Consider the following 12,410-nt stretch of genomic DNA (forward strand, 5'->3'; position numbering starts at 1 on the left):
CCAGGATAAGGGGATGAATGACACCATCCCCCAGAGGGCAGAGCAGTTCATGTCCACAATAATTCCCAAGAGGCTTTCCTGTAACTGTTTGGTCTGCAGCATCATGATGAATGGGCTGGTTGTGAGTCAGAGTTGTTTGTCTGCAGTGGCAAGGGTTGTGAGTCAGGCTGTCAGCAGTTGTAGTGTTGAGACTGAGTGTTTGCCCACCCTAAAAGTCCAGTGACTTGTTTGGAAACCATCACCTACACCTCCAACAGAAGGGCACACTGATTTGGTTTCCTTTGGTTTGACAGAAATGACACTTCCGGCTAGATCACTAGAGAAATGGTCCCCTTTGTGAGCCCCAGAATGTCATTGTTTCAGGTGGGAAGCCATGCTGGTCTGCAATTCAAGGGCAATCCAAGTCCAGTAGCACCTTAAAGACCAGGGTTAGTCCATGCTACCTTCTCAGATACCTGACAAAGGGAGTGTTGACTCTCGAAAGTTTATACTCTGAAAATCTTGTTGGCTTTAAAATGCTACTGGACTCAAATTTTGCTCAAAAACATCATTGGCTGTTTGGGGTCATGTGCCCTGGATGATGTTTGTATAGGGCAGATTTTTTTTTTTTAGTGGTGTGCTGAGATTTTAAACTATGGCTTCCGAGTTACCTTTAGAGAGACTCCTCTGAGCTGGATGCAAGGTGAAAAGAAGGCACATGATTCTGATCACTTTCTTTTTCTATTCTTGGGTGACTTTAATTCGGAAGGTGAGATGTGTCAGTGACTGCTGGATGCTCTTGAGTTCTTGTGAACGTAGAACAGATCTTGGGCTGTTTGGGGCCAAGCAAGGGGAAAGCAAGGACTGCTCAGTCATCAACCAACTCTCAAATCTGTGGGCAAATTTCCAAGACGGTGAGGGCATCATGATGCTCCTTCTGGCTTCTGCAGTGTCTGGCTCTGGCTTGCTCGGCTTTGTCCAAAGGCTGAAACAAAGCAAAATCTGTGAGAATGAGAACAAAAAGCTGGACAGGTTCCGGTTACATCTAGGGGTCCCAGACTGAGGACAGATATTACTCCACAGGGAGTGACTGAGGTTAAACATGAGACACAGACAGAGATTGGCTCTGTCATCAGCAGCATTAACTGAAGCATTCACCAAGTTAGAAGTCAGTGTTATCCTAGAGCATGTAGAAAGATCCTTTAACCCTCTCATTGTACTTTGAAGAACACACATACAAGAATAATAAGAGTCTGGTGTCATCATTAGGAGTGTGCAAAAAAAAAAAAAGAGGTTATATGTCTTTCTGAAAACTTGAGTTTTTTAATGTGGGAAGTACATAAGTCATATTAGAAAACCAGTCTGAAAGAATGTCCATAACTCCCCTATCCTCTACCCATTAAGAGAAATTGTATACCCCAGGCAGAAAAATATCCTGTTCCACGGGCAATTAGAATTCTTGCTTGTGCTGTAGATATAGGCAGCCATGAATTGGCACAGGAAGGAGCTTTCCCCTTTTCCTAGGCACCTTCAAGTGTTGTTTTTTGGGGGGAGGGCGGTGTTTTTAGACAAAGCCAGAGAGCCTTGGCAAGAATGGACTGGTTCTTAAACTCACTGAGAAATTTCCTGTTGGGCTGTTGCTGGGAAGACCCCTGGCATCTGGGAGCAAGCAGAAGCAAGTGGCTCCATAATGCTGGCAGCAGCGCAGGATCCTCTCAGCTCAGACCTGATGATGATAATAGAGGTGGGGTTACCCTTTGGTGAGCTTACACCTGTGTCATCATTGCTACAGCCTGGGGCCCCTGCCTCACTGCTGGCACCGCAGGAGTCACTTGCCTCAACTTGCTCCAAGGCTTTATTCCCATCCCAATCCTCCCCTGAATACACCTGCCCCTTCTTTTTTTTACCTTGCTGTAGTCGGATGTACAGGAAAATTCTGAAAGCACCAGATAAAGAATTGGGTGGGTGGGTGGAGCGGGGTTTAGCTTGCATCAATGGCGCACCCAATTCTGTTTAAAAACAGAACCTTCATCCCTTTTTTAACCTACATAAACCTGTCTTTTTCCTTTCAGCCAGGGCTAATAGCAACTGGGGCTGATTTGTATTGGCAACAAAGGTACCGCTGCTTAGTGTTTTCACACAGAATGATGGAGTCAGAGAGATCTCCGATCCTGAATCAGCAATTCTCCTTTGCCTAGAGAGAGGGTTCCTTGTCACTGATTTTCTGCACCTTGCCTGGTGTGGTGTATTTCCATTGCTGAGTCTCAAGCTTTTATCTTCTCCTTTACTTCCTCTATTTATTTATTTGATTTGATTTATATCCCACCCTCCCCACCGAAGCAGGCTCAGATAAGTGAGCCTGTGACTGTGGGGGGAGTGGGAAGGAGACAAGGCTTAGGTGTCTGCCTTTGTTTGCTCCAGGCAGACTTGCACTGCCTACATGAGCACACGTGAAACTGCCTTTATGCTGAATCAGACCATAATCCATCAAGGTCCATATCGTCTACTCAGGAGCTCTCCAGGGTCTCAGCCAGAGAGAGTCTTTCATATCACCAATGGCTTGGTCCTTTTAGCTTGAGATGCTGGGGACTGAACCTGGGACCTTCTGCATGCCAAGCAGATGCTTTTCCACTGAGCCACAGCCTTTCCCTACCTATTGCAGGGAGAGGCAACCTAAGCTAAGACTTCAGTTCATCTTTCCCCCATGGCCAGATCTACTGTACTTGGAAAATCATGACTTGCCAGAGTTTCCCAAATCCTGATAATATCAGCGCTAGATTATTCCATGGATCAGACCAATGGCCCATCCAGTCCAACACTGTGTGCCACACAGTGGCCAGAAAAAACCAGGTGCCATCAGGAGGTCCATCAGTGGGGCTAGGACACCAGAAGCCCTCCCACTGTGCACTGGGGAATGCTCTGCCTGGCATGGAATCTGCTGGGCCTTAACCAACTGTAACAACGCTGTTGTTTTTCTGGGCTTTTATTAGTTTCTGATGGATTTACTGCCACTGTTGGTAATGTTGGATGGGTTTTGATTTGTTATTTTAATGTAGCTATTTAAGAACATAAGAGTAGCCATGTTGGATCAGGCCAATGGCCCATCCAGTCCAACACTCTGTGTCACACAGTGGCCAGAAAAACCAGGTGCCGTCAGGAGGTCCACCAGTGGGGCTAGGACATCAGAAGCCCTCCCACTGTGCCCCATCCCAAGCACCAGGAGTACAGAGCATCACTGCCCCAGACAGAGAGCTCCAACAATACGCTGTGGCTAATAGCCACTGATGGACCTCTGTTCAATATGTTTATCCAATCCCCTCTTGAAGCTGTCTATATTTGCAGTCACTACCACCTCCTGTGGCAGTGAATTCCATATGTTATTCACCCTTGGGGTGAAGAAGTACTTCCTTTTATCCATTCTGTGTATTTGAGCACTGCAGAACATGGAGCAATGCTGGCATCAACCAGAGCTCTTGGTGAAGAGAGATGTACTTACAAGCCACATCTTCTGTTGTCCTCCATCATGAGACTTAATGCAACTGTGCTTTAGGAGGTGTTTATATTCCAGGACATAAAACACAGAGATATAGCCAGATCTACCCTGGCCTGGGATCTGCCTTTCCTTGGACAGACACCTTGCATGAGAAAAGGTGACATTGACATTGATTATTTTCTGCCATTAAAAATAAAGCAAAACCCAGACTCCTGCTATAACTCCACAAACATTCCATGATCAACAGAAATGCAACTAGAAGAAAAAGAGATTGGATTTATATTCCACCCTTTACTCTCAGTGGTTTACAGTCTCCTTTTCCTTCCTCTCCCCACAACAGATGCCCTGTGAGATAGGTGGGGCTGAGAGAGCTCTTTTGAAAACTGCTCTTAATAGAGCAGCTCTTTCAGGAACTCTGACTTACCCAAGGTCACTCAGCAGGTGCAGGTGGAGGAGTGGGGAATCAAACCCAGTTCTCCCAGATTACAACCCACACATGTAACCACTACACCAAACTGGCTCTCCCATTTGTTTCTTTCTTCTCTTCCCTACCCCATTGATTTATTTCTTCCTCCTTCTCTCTAAAAACATGCCCCTCCTGTTTATTCCCTCCCAAGCAGGAAAAGTTAAAGTTTTTGATTTTAGATGCTACAAATAGAGAAAATAACTTTAAAAATCTGGAGCCCATGGTATTGGAAAATAGGAGGCAAACTTTGGGGCGAAAGCAACAACTGAGGTGTAAAGTACCCTGAATGCTTTCAAAAGTCTGTTATTATTAATAATAGCATGGGCATCTTAGATGGCTCTAAAAGATGTTCAGACAAATTCATGGAGAATAGTCCTCTCAGGTACTATCAGTTTACCTCTAAATATCAGTTTTGGAGGGAGGGAGAACAGCAGAAAAGGGCTTCAGCTTATCGGCTTCCTGGATGTATTTCTTTTGCCAGTGTACAAACAAGATGCAGGGCCAGGCATGGCCTTCGTCTGATCCAGCACGACTGCCCACATTATCTCATTGCAGCCTTTACAACAACCCTGTAAGGGATGCCAAGTTATAATCTTCATATTGCAACAATGGCTTGCTGAAGCAATTAATCAAGATTATGATTAATTGGAAAGGACAATGAGTCTGCTAACCTCTATGGTGAAGAAGCATGTAATCTGCTTCAGCTTCACTACTCCTTCCAAGAAACTCTGTATAAGATAAGAAATCAGAAGTTTCATTTTTGGGATACATTCTTCCTGGGAGAATGGCTATGGTATGTCAAGAAGAGCTCTGGAGATTCAACATTTGCCATTGCTTATCAGTGTTTTGAGTGATAGTATAAGCTGCCTTATGAACTGCAGACTGACAGGCAAGATAAAGATATTTAAATTGCAGTATCAGTATTGGTTGATCTTGTATCCCAAATGGATTGGCAATCTGTAGCAAAATTCCTTTACTGTGCTTCTAGGAGGAGATGTTTCTTTTGTCCATGGATTCTATTGCAACTCATTTGATTTGTGCTGTTATGCCAATAAAGGTGATGATGATGATAATGATGATGATGATGATGATGATGATATCCCAACTGGCTACCTGAGTCATTTGAGCTATTATTTATTCACACATGTTTACCCTGCTTTTCTCCCTGGTGTAGATTCAAAGTAGCTTAGAACATCAGTCTCATCTCCATTTTGTCCTCACAACAACCCTGTGAAGTAGGTTAAGCTTAGAAAGACTGACCAGCCCAAAGTTACCCGGCAAATTTTGATGACAAAATGGAGATTCAAAGTTGGATCTCCCAGACTGACACTTCTAGCCTTTGGTCAGGTGAACATTCAATTATCATGAATATAAAAATTCACTTAATGTAATACATTTCAAGTAAACATATCCTCCAATTTTCATTTTTCACCAAGGAGATGTGAGAAAGAATGAGTCATGGAAGATATCAAAACCCTCCCATTAGGGTTTGATTTAGCCTAACCTTCTAATCATACTTCAAAATATTTGGGTCCTGAGAACTCCTTCCTGATTAATTCCACTGAAGTATGAGACTTTGGATAGTGAAATCTTGTACTGGGCCAAGGGGAGGTTTCTCACAGTTGTAGTTCATTTAGACAGGGGAAAAGGACAAGGATTTAAAACCATAAGCTAGACACAATAGGAGGGAAGTTTGATGCTTGTGTGAAAAATAAAGGAGGCAGGATTTGGAGCACAAAAGCTAGAGTTGCCAATCCCTAGTTGAGGGCAGGGTCATCAGAAAGCGGGGGGGGGGGGGGAATATCTGTTGGGCACTCCATTATTTCCATAGGGTATAATGGAGAATTGATCCATGAGTATCTGGGGCAGCTATTGTTTGAGGTAGATGTACCAAATTTGCAGCATAGCATCTGATGCCTCTACTTAAAAAACCCTCTGAGTTTCAAAAAGATTGGACCAGGGAGTCTAATTCTATGAGCCCCAAAAGAAGGTGCCCCTATCCTTCATTATTTCCAATGGAGAGAAGACATTTAAAAGATGTGTGGTCCCTTTAAATGTGATGGAGTTCAGTTATGTTGGTCACAACCTTGCTCCTGGCTCCACCCCCAAAGTCCCCAGATATTTCTTGAATTGGACCTATTAACCCTAACAAGAGCACAGGGAGATGGTCTCAGCATGTTGTGGAGGAATGATGTGTTCTCTTGTTTGTAAGTCTCTCACATTTTGGGCTATCATGGCTTCTTGTCAGTCAGCATTTCCAAAATTGCCTTCCTGAGTGAATGGTCCATTTTCCCCAGGAACTGATGCTGCCTTGTATAGATACTGTATTCCTGGTTCTCAAAGCAAATTCTGAATACAAGGAAAGGCTGCTGAGGAAATCTTTTGCTCGGTCATTTTAGTGTGTGGTTACAAGACATGGTCAAATTGGTACAAATTACCTTCTTATAAGTATGTGCTAAATTGCACCTTCAATAAATTAACTGTGAGAGAGCAGGTGAAGAAAAAAAAAGCAGAAATGTGTGAGGGCAGGGAGAAGAATATAAAACAACCCCACAACAGTTTTAAAAAACAGCCTTTATCCTTGTAGTATCTGTCCCAGTTAATGCAACATCTGCTAGAACTTCTAGGACTGAGACACAAAACAGAATGAAAGAAGGTTTCTAGCGAGCCTCTTACCAACCAACAGACTAGTGTATTTTCCTGTATGATTGCTGAAAAAGTACAGATTCTCCCTGTAAAGAAATCTTTCAAGGATGGTTACCTACAGTGCATGTGTGGGTAAACATCCTCCCAGTTAAATGTTTCCTGTCCTTGCCCTTCTAGATTATGTCAGGGTAGTATGGTGCAGCTCCCTTGAGGTAGGTAGGTAGAGTGTAATGGATTACACAAACAAAAACATCAAGATTAAATTTAAATGCAAGGAAATGCTACAATGAAACATAGGATATAAAAATCACAAAAAATGAACCACTGGAAGGCCCAGTTCACCTGAATGCCCCCATTTCCAGAACTCTGACAAAGAGAGAAGTTTTTCTAACTTCTTCATGGAGAAAGTTTAGGAGCCACCACTGTAAAGACCCTACTTCTAACCAAGAAGTGTTCTGGGCTACCCTGGAGACAGAATGCTGGGCATGGCCTATAGGCTGGTTTTCAAGGGCAACTCACATATTACAAAGTTGATGTATTCCCCCTTCCCTCATTGAAGAAATGTTTTCTGGGAGTTCCCAGCTGGAAACTTACCAGTTGCGTGAGAGCCCAGTTCAGATTGGGACTGTGGTTAGTGTATGAGGAAGAGGGACTTCATGTAGTTGGGGGGCAGGGGATCCCCTGATTTGGAGGCCCTTCCCCTATTTCAGAGTTATCAAAAAGCGAGGGGGGGGAGAGGGAAGCATCTGCTCGATGCTCCATTATACCCTATGGAGACCAATTCCTAAAGGGTATAATGGAGAATAAATCTATTGGTATCTGGGGTTTGGGGGGGGGCTGCTTTTTTGAGATAGAGACACAATATTTTCAGCATAGCATCTGGTGCCTCTCCTCAAAACACACACACACCCATTTCCATTAATTTCAAAAGGAAATGAATTCCAACTTGAGTCCCAAAAGAAGGTGCCCCTGTCTTTCATTATTTCCAAATGGAAGGAAAGCATTTAAAAGGCATAAATGTGATGGCCCTTTAAATGTGATGGCCGAACTTCCTTTGGAGTTCAGTTGTGCTTGTCACACCCTTGCTCCCAGCTTCATCCACAAAGTCTCCTGATTCTACCCCCAAAGTCTCCAGATATTTTTTGAGTCAGACCTGGCAACCCTAGGTTTCAGCCATTTCTCTTTCCCCAGCACCACACACTATTTTCGTAACCTGACAAGGCCTAAGGGGAGTTGCTTTTTGCCTGTTGGGAAAACTTGCATTTACTGATGTCTACATATAAGTTTTTCTGGGGTGGGGGGTAATCAGTGGCAGGAGTCTGGCAGCAGGCAGTGAGCTGGAGCCCCTTCTTTTTATTCACCCAGGTCCGTATGCATCTGAACCAGGCTCTTAAGTGCCTGGAAATTGTGTTTCTAGCATGAAACTGTAAGTATATGTCCGATGCGAAGTCCTGCTGTAACCACATGTCTTCCATGTGGATATTATGCGAATCAGCCAATGCATGATTTCTATAGCAAGAGAGGAGAGTCCCCAGCCAAACCCCCAGAAGTATTCCTTAGTTGTCTGAGCCTAACCAACTAATCATTAGAGATGTGCATTTGTGTAATAACTAATCAAAACCCAAGGCAAGCACATCCATTAATCTTAGAATGGCAACTCATCCAAGTGAAATTTCCTCTAATTTTCTGACCCAAACCGATGAGTTCTGGCTGTTCTTCTGACAGCTGTGATGTTTGCAGCTGCATTATTGCTTTCAGCTTCTTATTGTCCAGGCTATCTTTAAGTTTCCACTTCAAGAGGAGCACAAAATCAAGGAAGGGAAGTGAGGGGAGTGACACATGTGCCTGACAGTCCTGCCATCCCACAAGAACATTTAGCCCATGTCTGCACTAAACAGCAGCATCACTGATCGCCGTTTCTGTGCACAACATTTCCCCAGTCACATTGATGGATCATTGGTTTGGGGAAGGCTCTCCTCCACCACTGGTGCTGCTTACTGAAGCTGTTCCAGCTCTTGGGTGTGAGCCTGATTCTAGGGGCCGACAAAATCCTTGCTTGAATTCCAAGGGGAGGGGAGTTACAACTTGAAATGCATTTCCCTTTGAAATTAATGAAAATGGGTATTAAATTGATCAATGACCTCAAAACATGACATTATGATATTTAAAAACCCAAACAAGATGTTTAACAAGCCAAACATGAACAGAAGCATTTGAATGCTTTTCTGCTAATCATATGGAAACCTGCAGGTTATGCCAGAACTGGGAATGCAGCATAGAGGCAGAGAATTGGGGTGTGATGCTTAGTAGACACGAGACCAGTGGGGAAGAGGTTCCCCTGGCCAGGGCTGCTCATCCATCCCCTTTCAGTTGCTGCATCTTGGCTTTTATCCACAATCCGAGCATGATAAAACCGTCTTCTCAGTGTTTCAATGAATGGTAGCAGTGAGGTATAATGCGAGCATGTGATTATGGTACTGGAATATTTTGTAGCATAATGCGATTTGTTAACATGGCTCCACCCAAAAAAAGACCAACAAAAGTCAACAAAAAACAAAACCACTCATACCATAGAAATTTTCATCAAAACTACATCACTATCATGGTTGTTGCTAGTAATTGCCTATTCTGACCTGGTCCATTTTAGTCTTGCTTCCTCTTTCCTTGTGAGAAAGTTCATGTGGATTCTTGTATGGCAATCAGGAAAGAGCCAGCACCACTTGTGATGCACTGGTGACTTGGTAGCTTTCTAGGCTGCTGGAAATCTTGCAAGGAAAACAGAAATAAGCACCTAGGGCACATGGCATGCTTTAGAGCCTACATGACTCAGCCTTCTTATTTGTGTGTATGTATGTGTTGTTACCCTAAGGGGTTGTGAGGGTCTCCTGAGTTTGTTGGGGGAATTAGCTAGGAGGCCCAGACAATGTGAGAGGGGGTAACAAGCAGGATCTCCGCCTATGTTTACAGGGATTTTTCCCTTATTAGAACTCTCAAATGAACCAGATCTTAATTAATGAAATGATTTTTATTAATAAAAGTTTAAAAAAATAAAAATTAAAAAGTTATCACTTGAAGAGCACTCTAAACATACATACAGGTTCAGAAAATAAAGGTAGTAGTGTATAGAGACAAAAAGGAACTTATTCTATGGGACTATATTACCTGTCCAGAGAACATAGATCCAAGTAGAAGGATGAGCAAAACAAACCAGCGTTCCACTCGAGTTTACCCAACCTTGTGGCTGGGGGTGTAAGTCTGTGGACGTCCAAACACACACACATAACAGTGTGTGCATGCACACCTGGAAGTCATGGCAACATCTGGTGACTGACCTGTACTAAGGGCCTGGAGGATATTCAGGGAGGTGCTGAATAAAGTCTGCACCTGCCTTCCACCTCCTGGTATTCCGAGGAGGTCTCCCATCCAAGTACCGTTCTTGCCAGAGTCTATCTGCTTAGCGTCTGAGATATGACAAGATTGGGCTTGCCTGGGCTATCCAGATCAGGGCATACCTCAGCCTTCTTGTGTGGATGAGCTGTAGTCTCATGGACATGGTCCTGATTAGGGCTTTGCCATGGAGAATCCATGGTGCTATGGCATTGAAGGAAATCAGAGAAAAATGACATGCTGAGAATTCACTTTTTAAATATTTCAGGTAAGATGTGTCTTTCTGCTAAAGGAGGGCACTCTGGTGGATACTGATGGCAGCCCAGTGCTGCATCAGTGTACATGCCCCCTGAAAAGTCACTTAACACAGCTCAAGAATACATCATCTATGTCTACGCTATTTTACAATAAAAAGCCAAAAGGGAATACAGTGTATGGACTGGAAAAGCATACAAAAACACTGCATTATTATTTACGCAATGCCCATGTATGAGGAAACAGTCTTAGTGTCCAACAAGTTGTGATTTAAATTGTAACTGCAGTTTCAAAAAAGTTGTGACAACTGCGACTGACAAGCTGCCCAGATCAGATCTCATTTCTTGACTGGTCTTTATCAGAGTCATGTTGACTTCACCAAGTTTTATGTACAAAAAGCCTATATCTGAAACCCAACACTTAACTTGTAAGTTATAAAGCTAATCTCAGTTTTCACAAGGAGCAAAGAAAGCTTCCAACTTGAAATGCTTGGCAGAAGGTTCATATAATATATATATAATATATCCATTGCTATGCACAGTGTTTTTGTATACTTTTCTAGTCTACAACAAAACGCATGGAGATCTCTCAAGAGGCAGGCTGAAGTCAAGGAGGCTGGTCATGTGATTTGCAAGTAGAAACCAGAATTTCTGACCTAGGCCTGGCTTCGATCCAGGCTTCCTCATTATTTGATGCTGACCTAGTGTTATGGGCTGTGTTCATATTCTCAGTAGTTCACACAGAGCCCCACCAGGTGCTTCAGACTCTTCCACCACAGATACAGGCCAGCTGGTCTTTGGCTTCACAACTGAAGCATCTGCATGGACACTGAACAAACCATTATCTTTTGCCATGCTTTATGACCTTTCCTTTTCTCTTCCTCCATGGCAGGTGAGGCAGATCTGCTGGCTGTCCACTGCTGCATCCTGAAGTGATGGCACTCTGGAGGGTCCAGGCAACATTTCCTCTCCATACTGCTAGTCTTGGGATTCTGCTTGTGGTTTATGCTCTGTCTGCTGAAGCTGGGTAAGGCAGTGTGTGTGTTGGGGGGGTTGTTCATTGTTAAATTTGCTATCCTGTGGAATAACATCCTTTTTTTAATTTAATGGAGAAAAGATGGCAAGAATGTGTGAGATCTGATGAGACAGAAGGAAAGGCATTTAATAGAAAAGGGAGGAAACCACACACACACACTACACGAGCAGTCATTGATTACAGAGAGATGTACAAAAGCAGATATGAGATCCTGTTGAGATTCCATGTACTGTCTTGGCAAGCCTTTTTCACAAGAAAAATCCTAGCCTGATTCTACAGAGAAAAGCCCTTTTTGTTTTCCTGGACAGGCTGAAGGGAATGCTGTATACAGTCACAGCATGAATTAGAAGCTGGGCGGCCCTCATCCATTTCCTTATACTGTCCACAAAGTTCTGCATTCTCTTGTCACAGATCTTCAAGAGGGAGATGGAACTCTGGAGTGCAAAACTGAAGGCTACAGCATGACAGACAGCTGCGGAGGGTTAGTTGGCTGTGAACCTGAGTGGCTGGATTTGTTAGCTGGCACTAGGCACCCTTTCTTTTCAAGTTTTAGTGTAATGGGCAAGAGACTTTATCAGGCTCCCTTTCTTCCCTTCTATATGACTAAAGCAGGCATTCAATTAATGCATGGTGCTGTTTCCACACTAGCACCCTTTGGCACTGCTGAGGCATTACAGTTATTTGAAAGTTGGATTAAAATGGTGTTTCCACATAGCACATTGATAATTATATTCCCCAAGTAAAAAACAGCAACACCAATACTTCACATGGGCAAGAGCCTATAATAAGTTTGCTCAGAAGTAAGCTGTCCAACAAAGGTTCTAACTAGGATTTCCAACCTCCAGGTGGTGGCTGGAGATCTCCTGGGCCTGGAGATCTCTCACTTTTACAACTGATCTCCAATTGCCAGAGATCAGTTCACCTGGAGAAAATGGCTGCTTTGGAAGGGGAATTGTATGATATTATACCCCACTGAAGAACCTCCTGCCCCAAAACTTTGCCCTCTTTGGACTTCACCCCAAAATCTCAAGGTATTTCCCAACCTGAAGCTGGCAATCCCAGTTCTAACTGGTCTTCATTTGGTAGTTTTCTCCTTGTATCTCTATTTTAAAGCAGTTTCTACTTCTTGCCTTTTACCACTTCTTGTTA

The 12,410-nt window shown here is 43.5% G+C and overlaps 1 protein-coding gene across 2 annotated transcripts in view; it reads left to right on the forward strand.

Moving 5' to 3' along the window:
* Nucleotides 1–11,101: 11,101 nt before the first annotated feature.
* The window catches only part of LOC132579430 (gamma-aminobutyric acid receptor subunit alpha-3-like), a 50,319-nt gene continuing 49,010 nt past the window's right edge, over nt 11,102–12,410 (forward strand). For both annotated transcript variants that reach the window (XM_060249772.1, XM_060249773.1), the window contains exon 1: nt 11,102–11,252. In XM_060249772.1, the coding sequence (XP_060105755.1) occupies nt 11,161–11,252 (92 nt within the window). In that variant the 5' untranslated portion in view covers nt 11,102–11,160. The remainder of the gene's footprint in view (nt 11,253–12,410) is intronic.

Source organism: Heteronotia binoei, chromosome 11, assembly GCF_032191835.1.
Source record: "Heteronotia binoei isolate CCM8104 ecotype False Entrance Well chromosome 11, APGP_CSIRO_Hbin_v1, whole genome shotgun sequence".
NCBI lineage: Eukaryota > Metazoa > Chordata > Lepidosauria > Squamata > Gekkonidae > Heteronotia > Heteronotia binoei.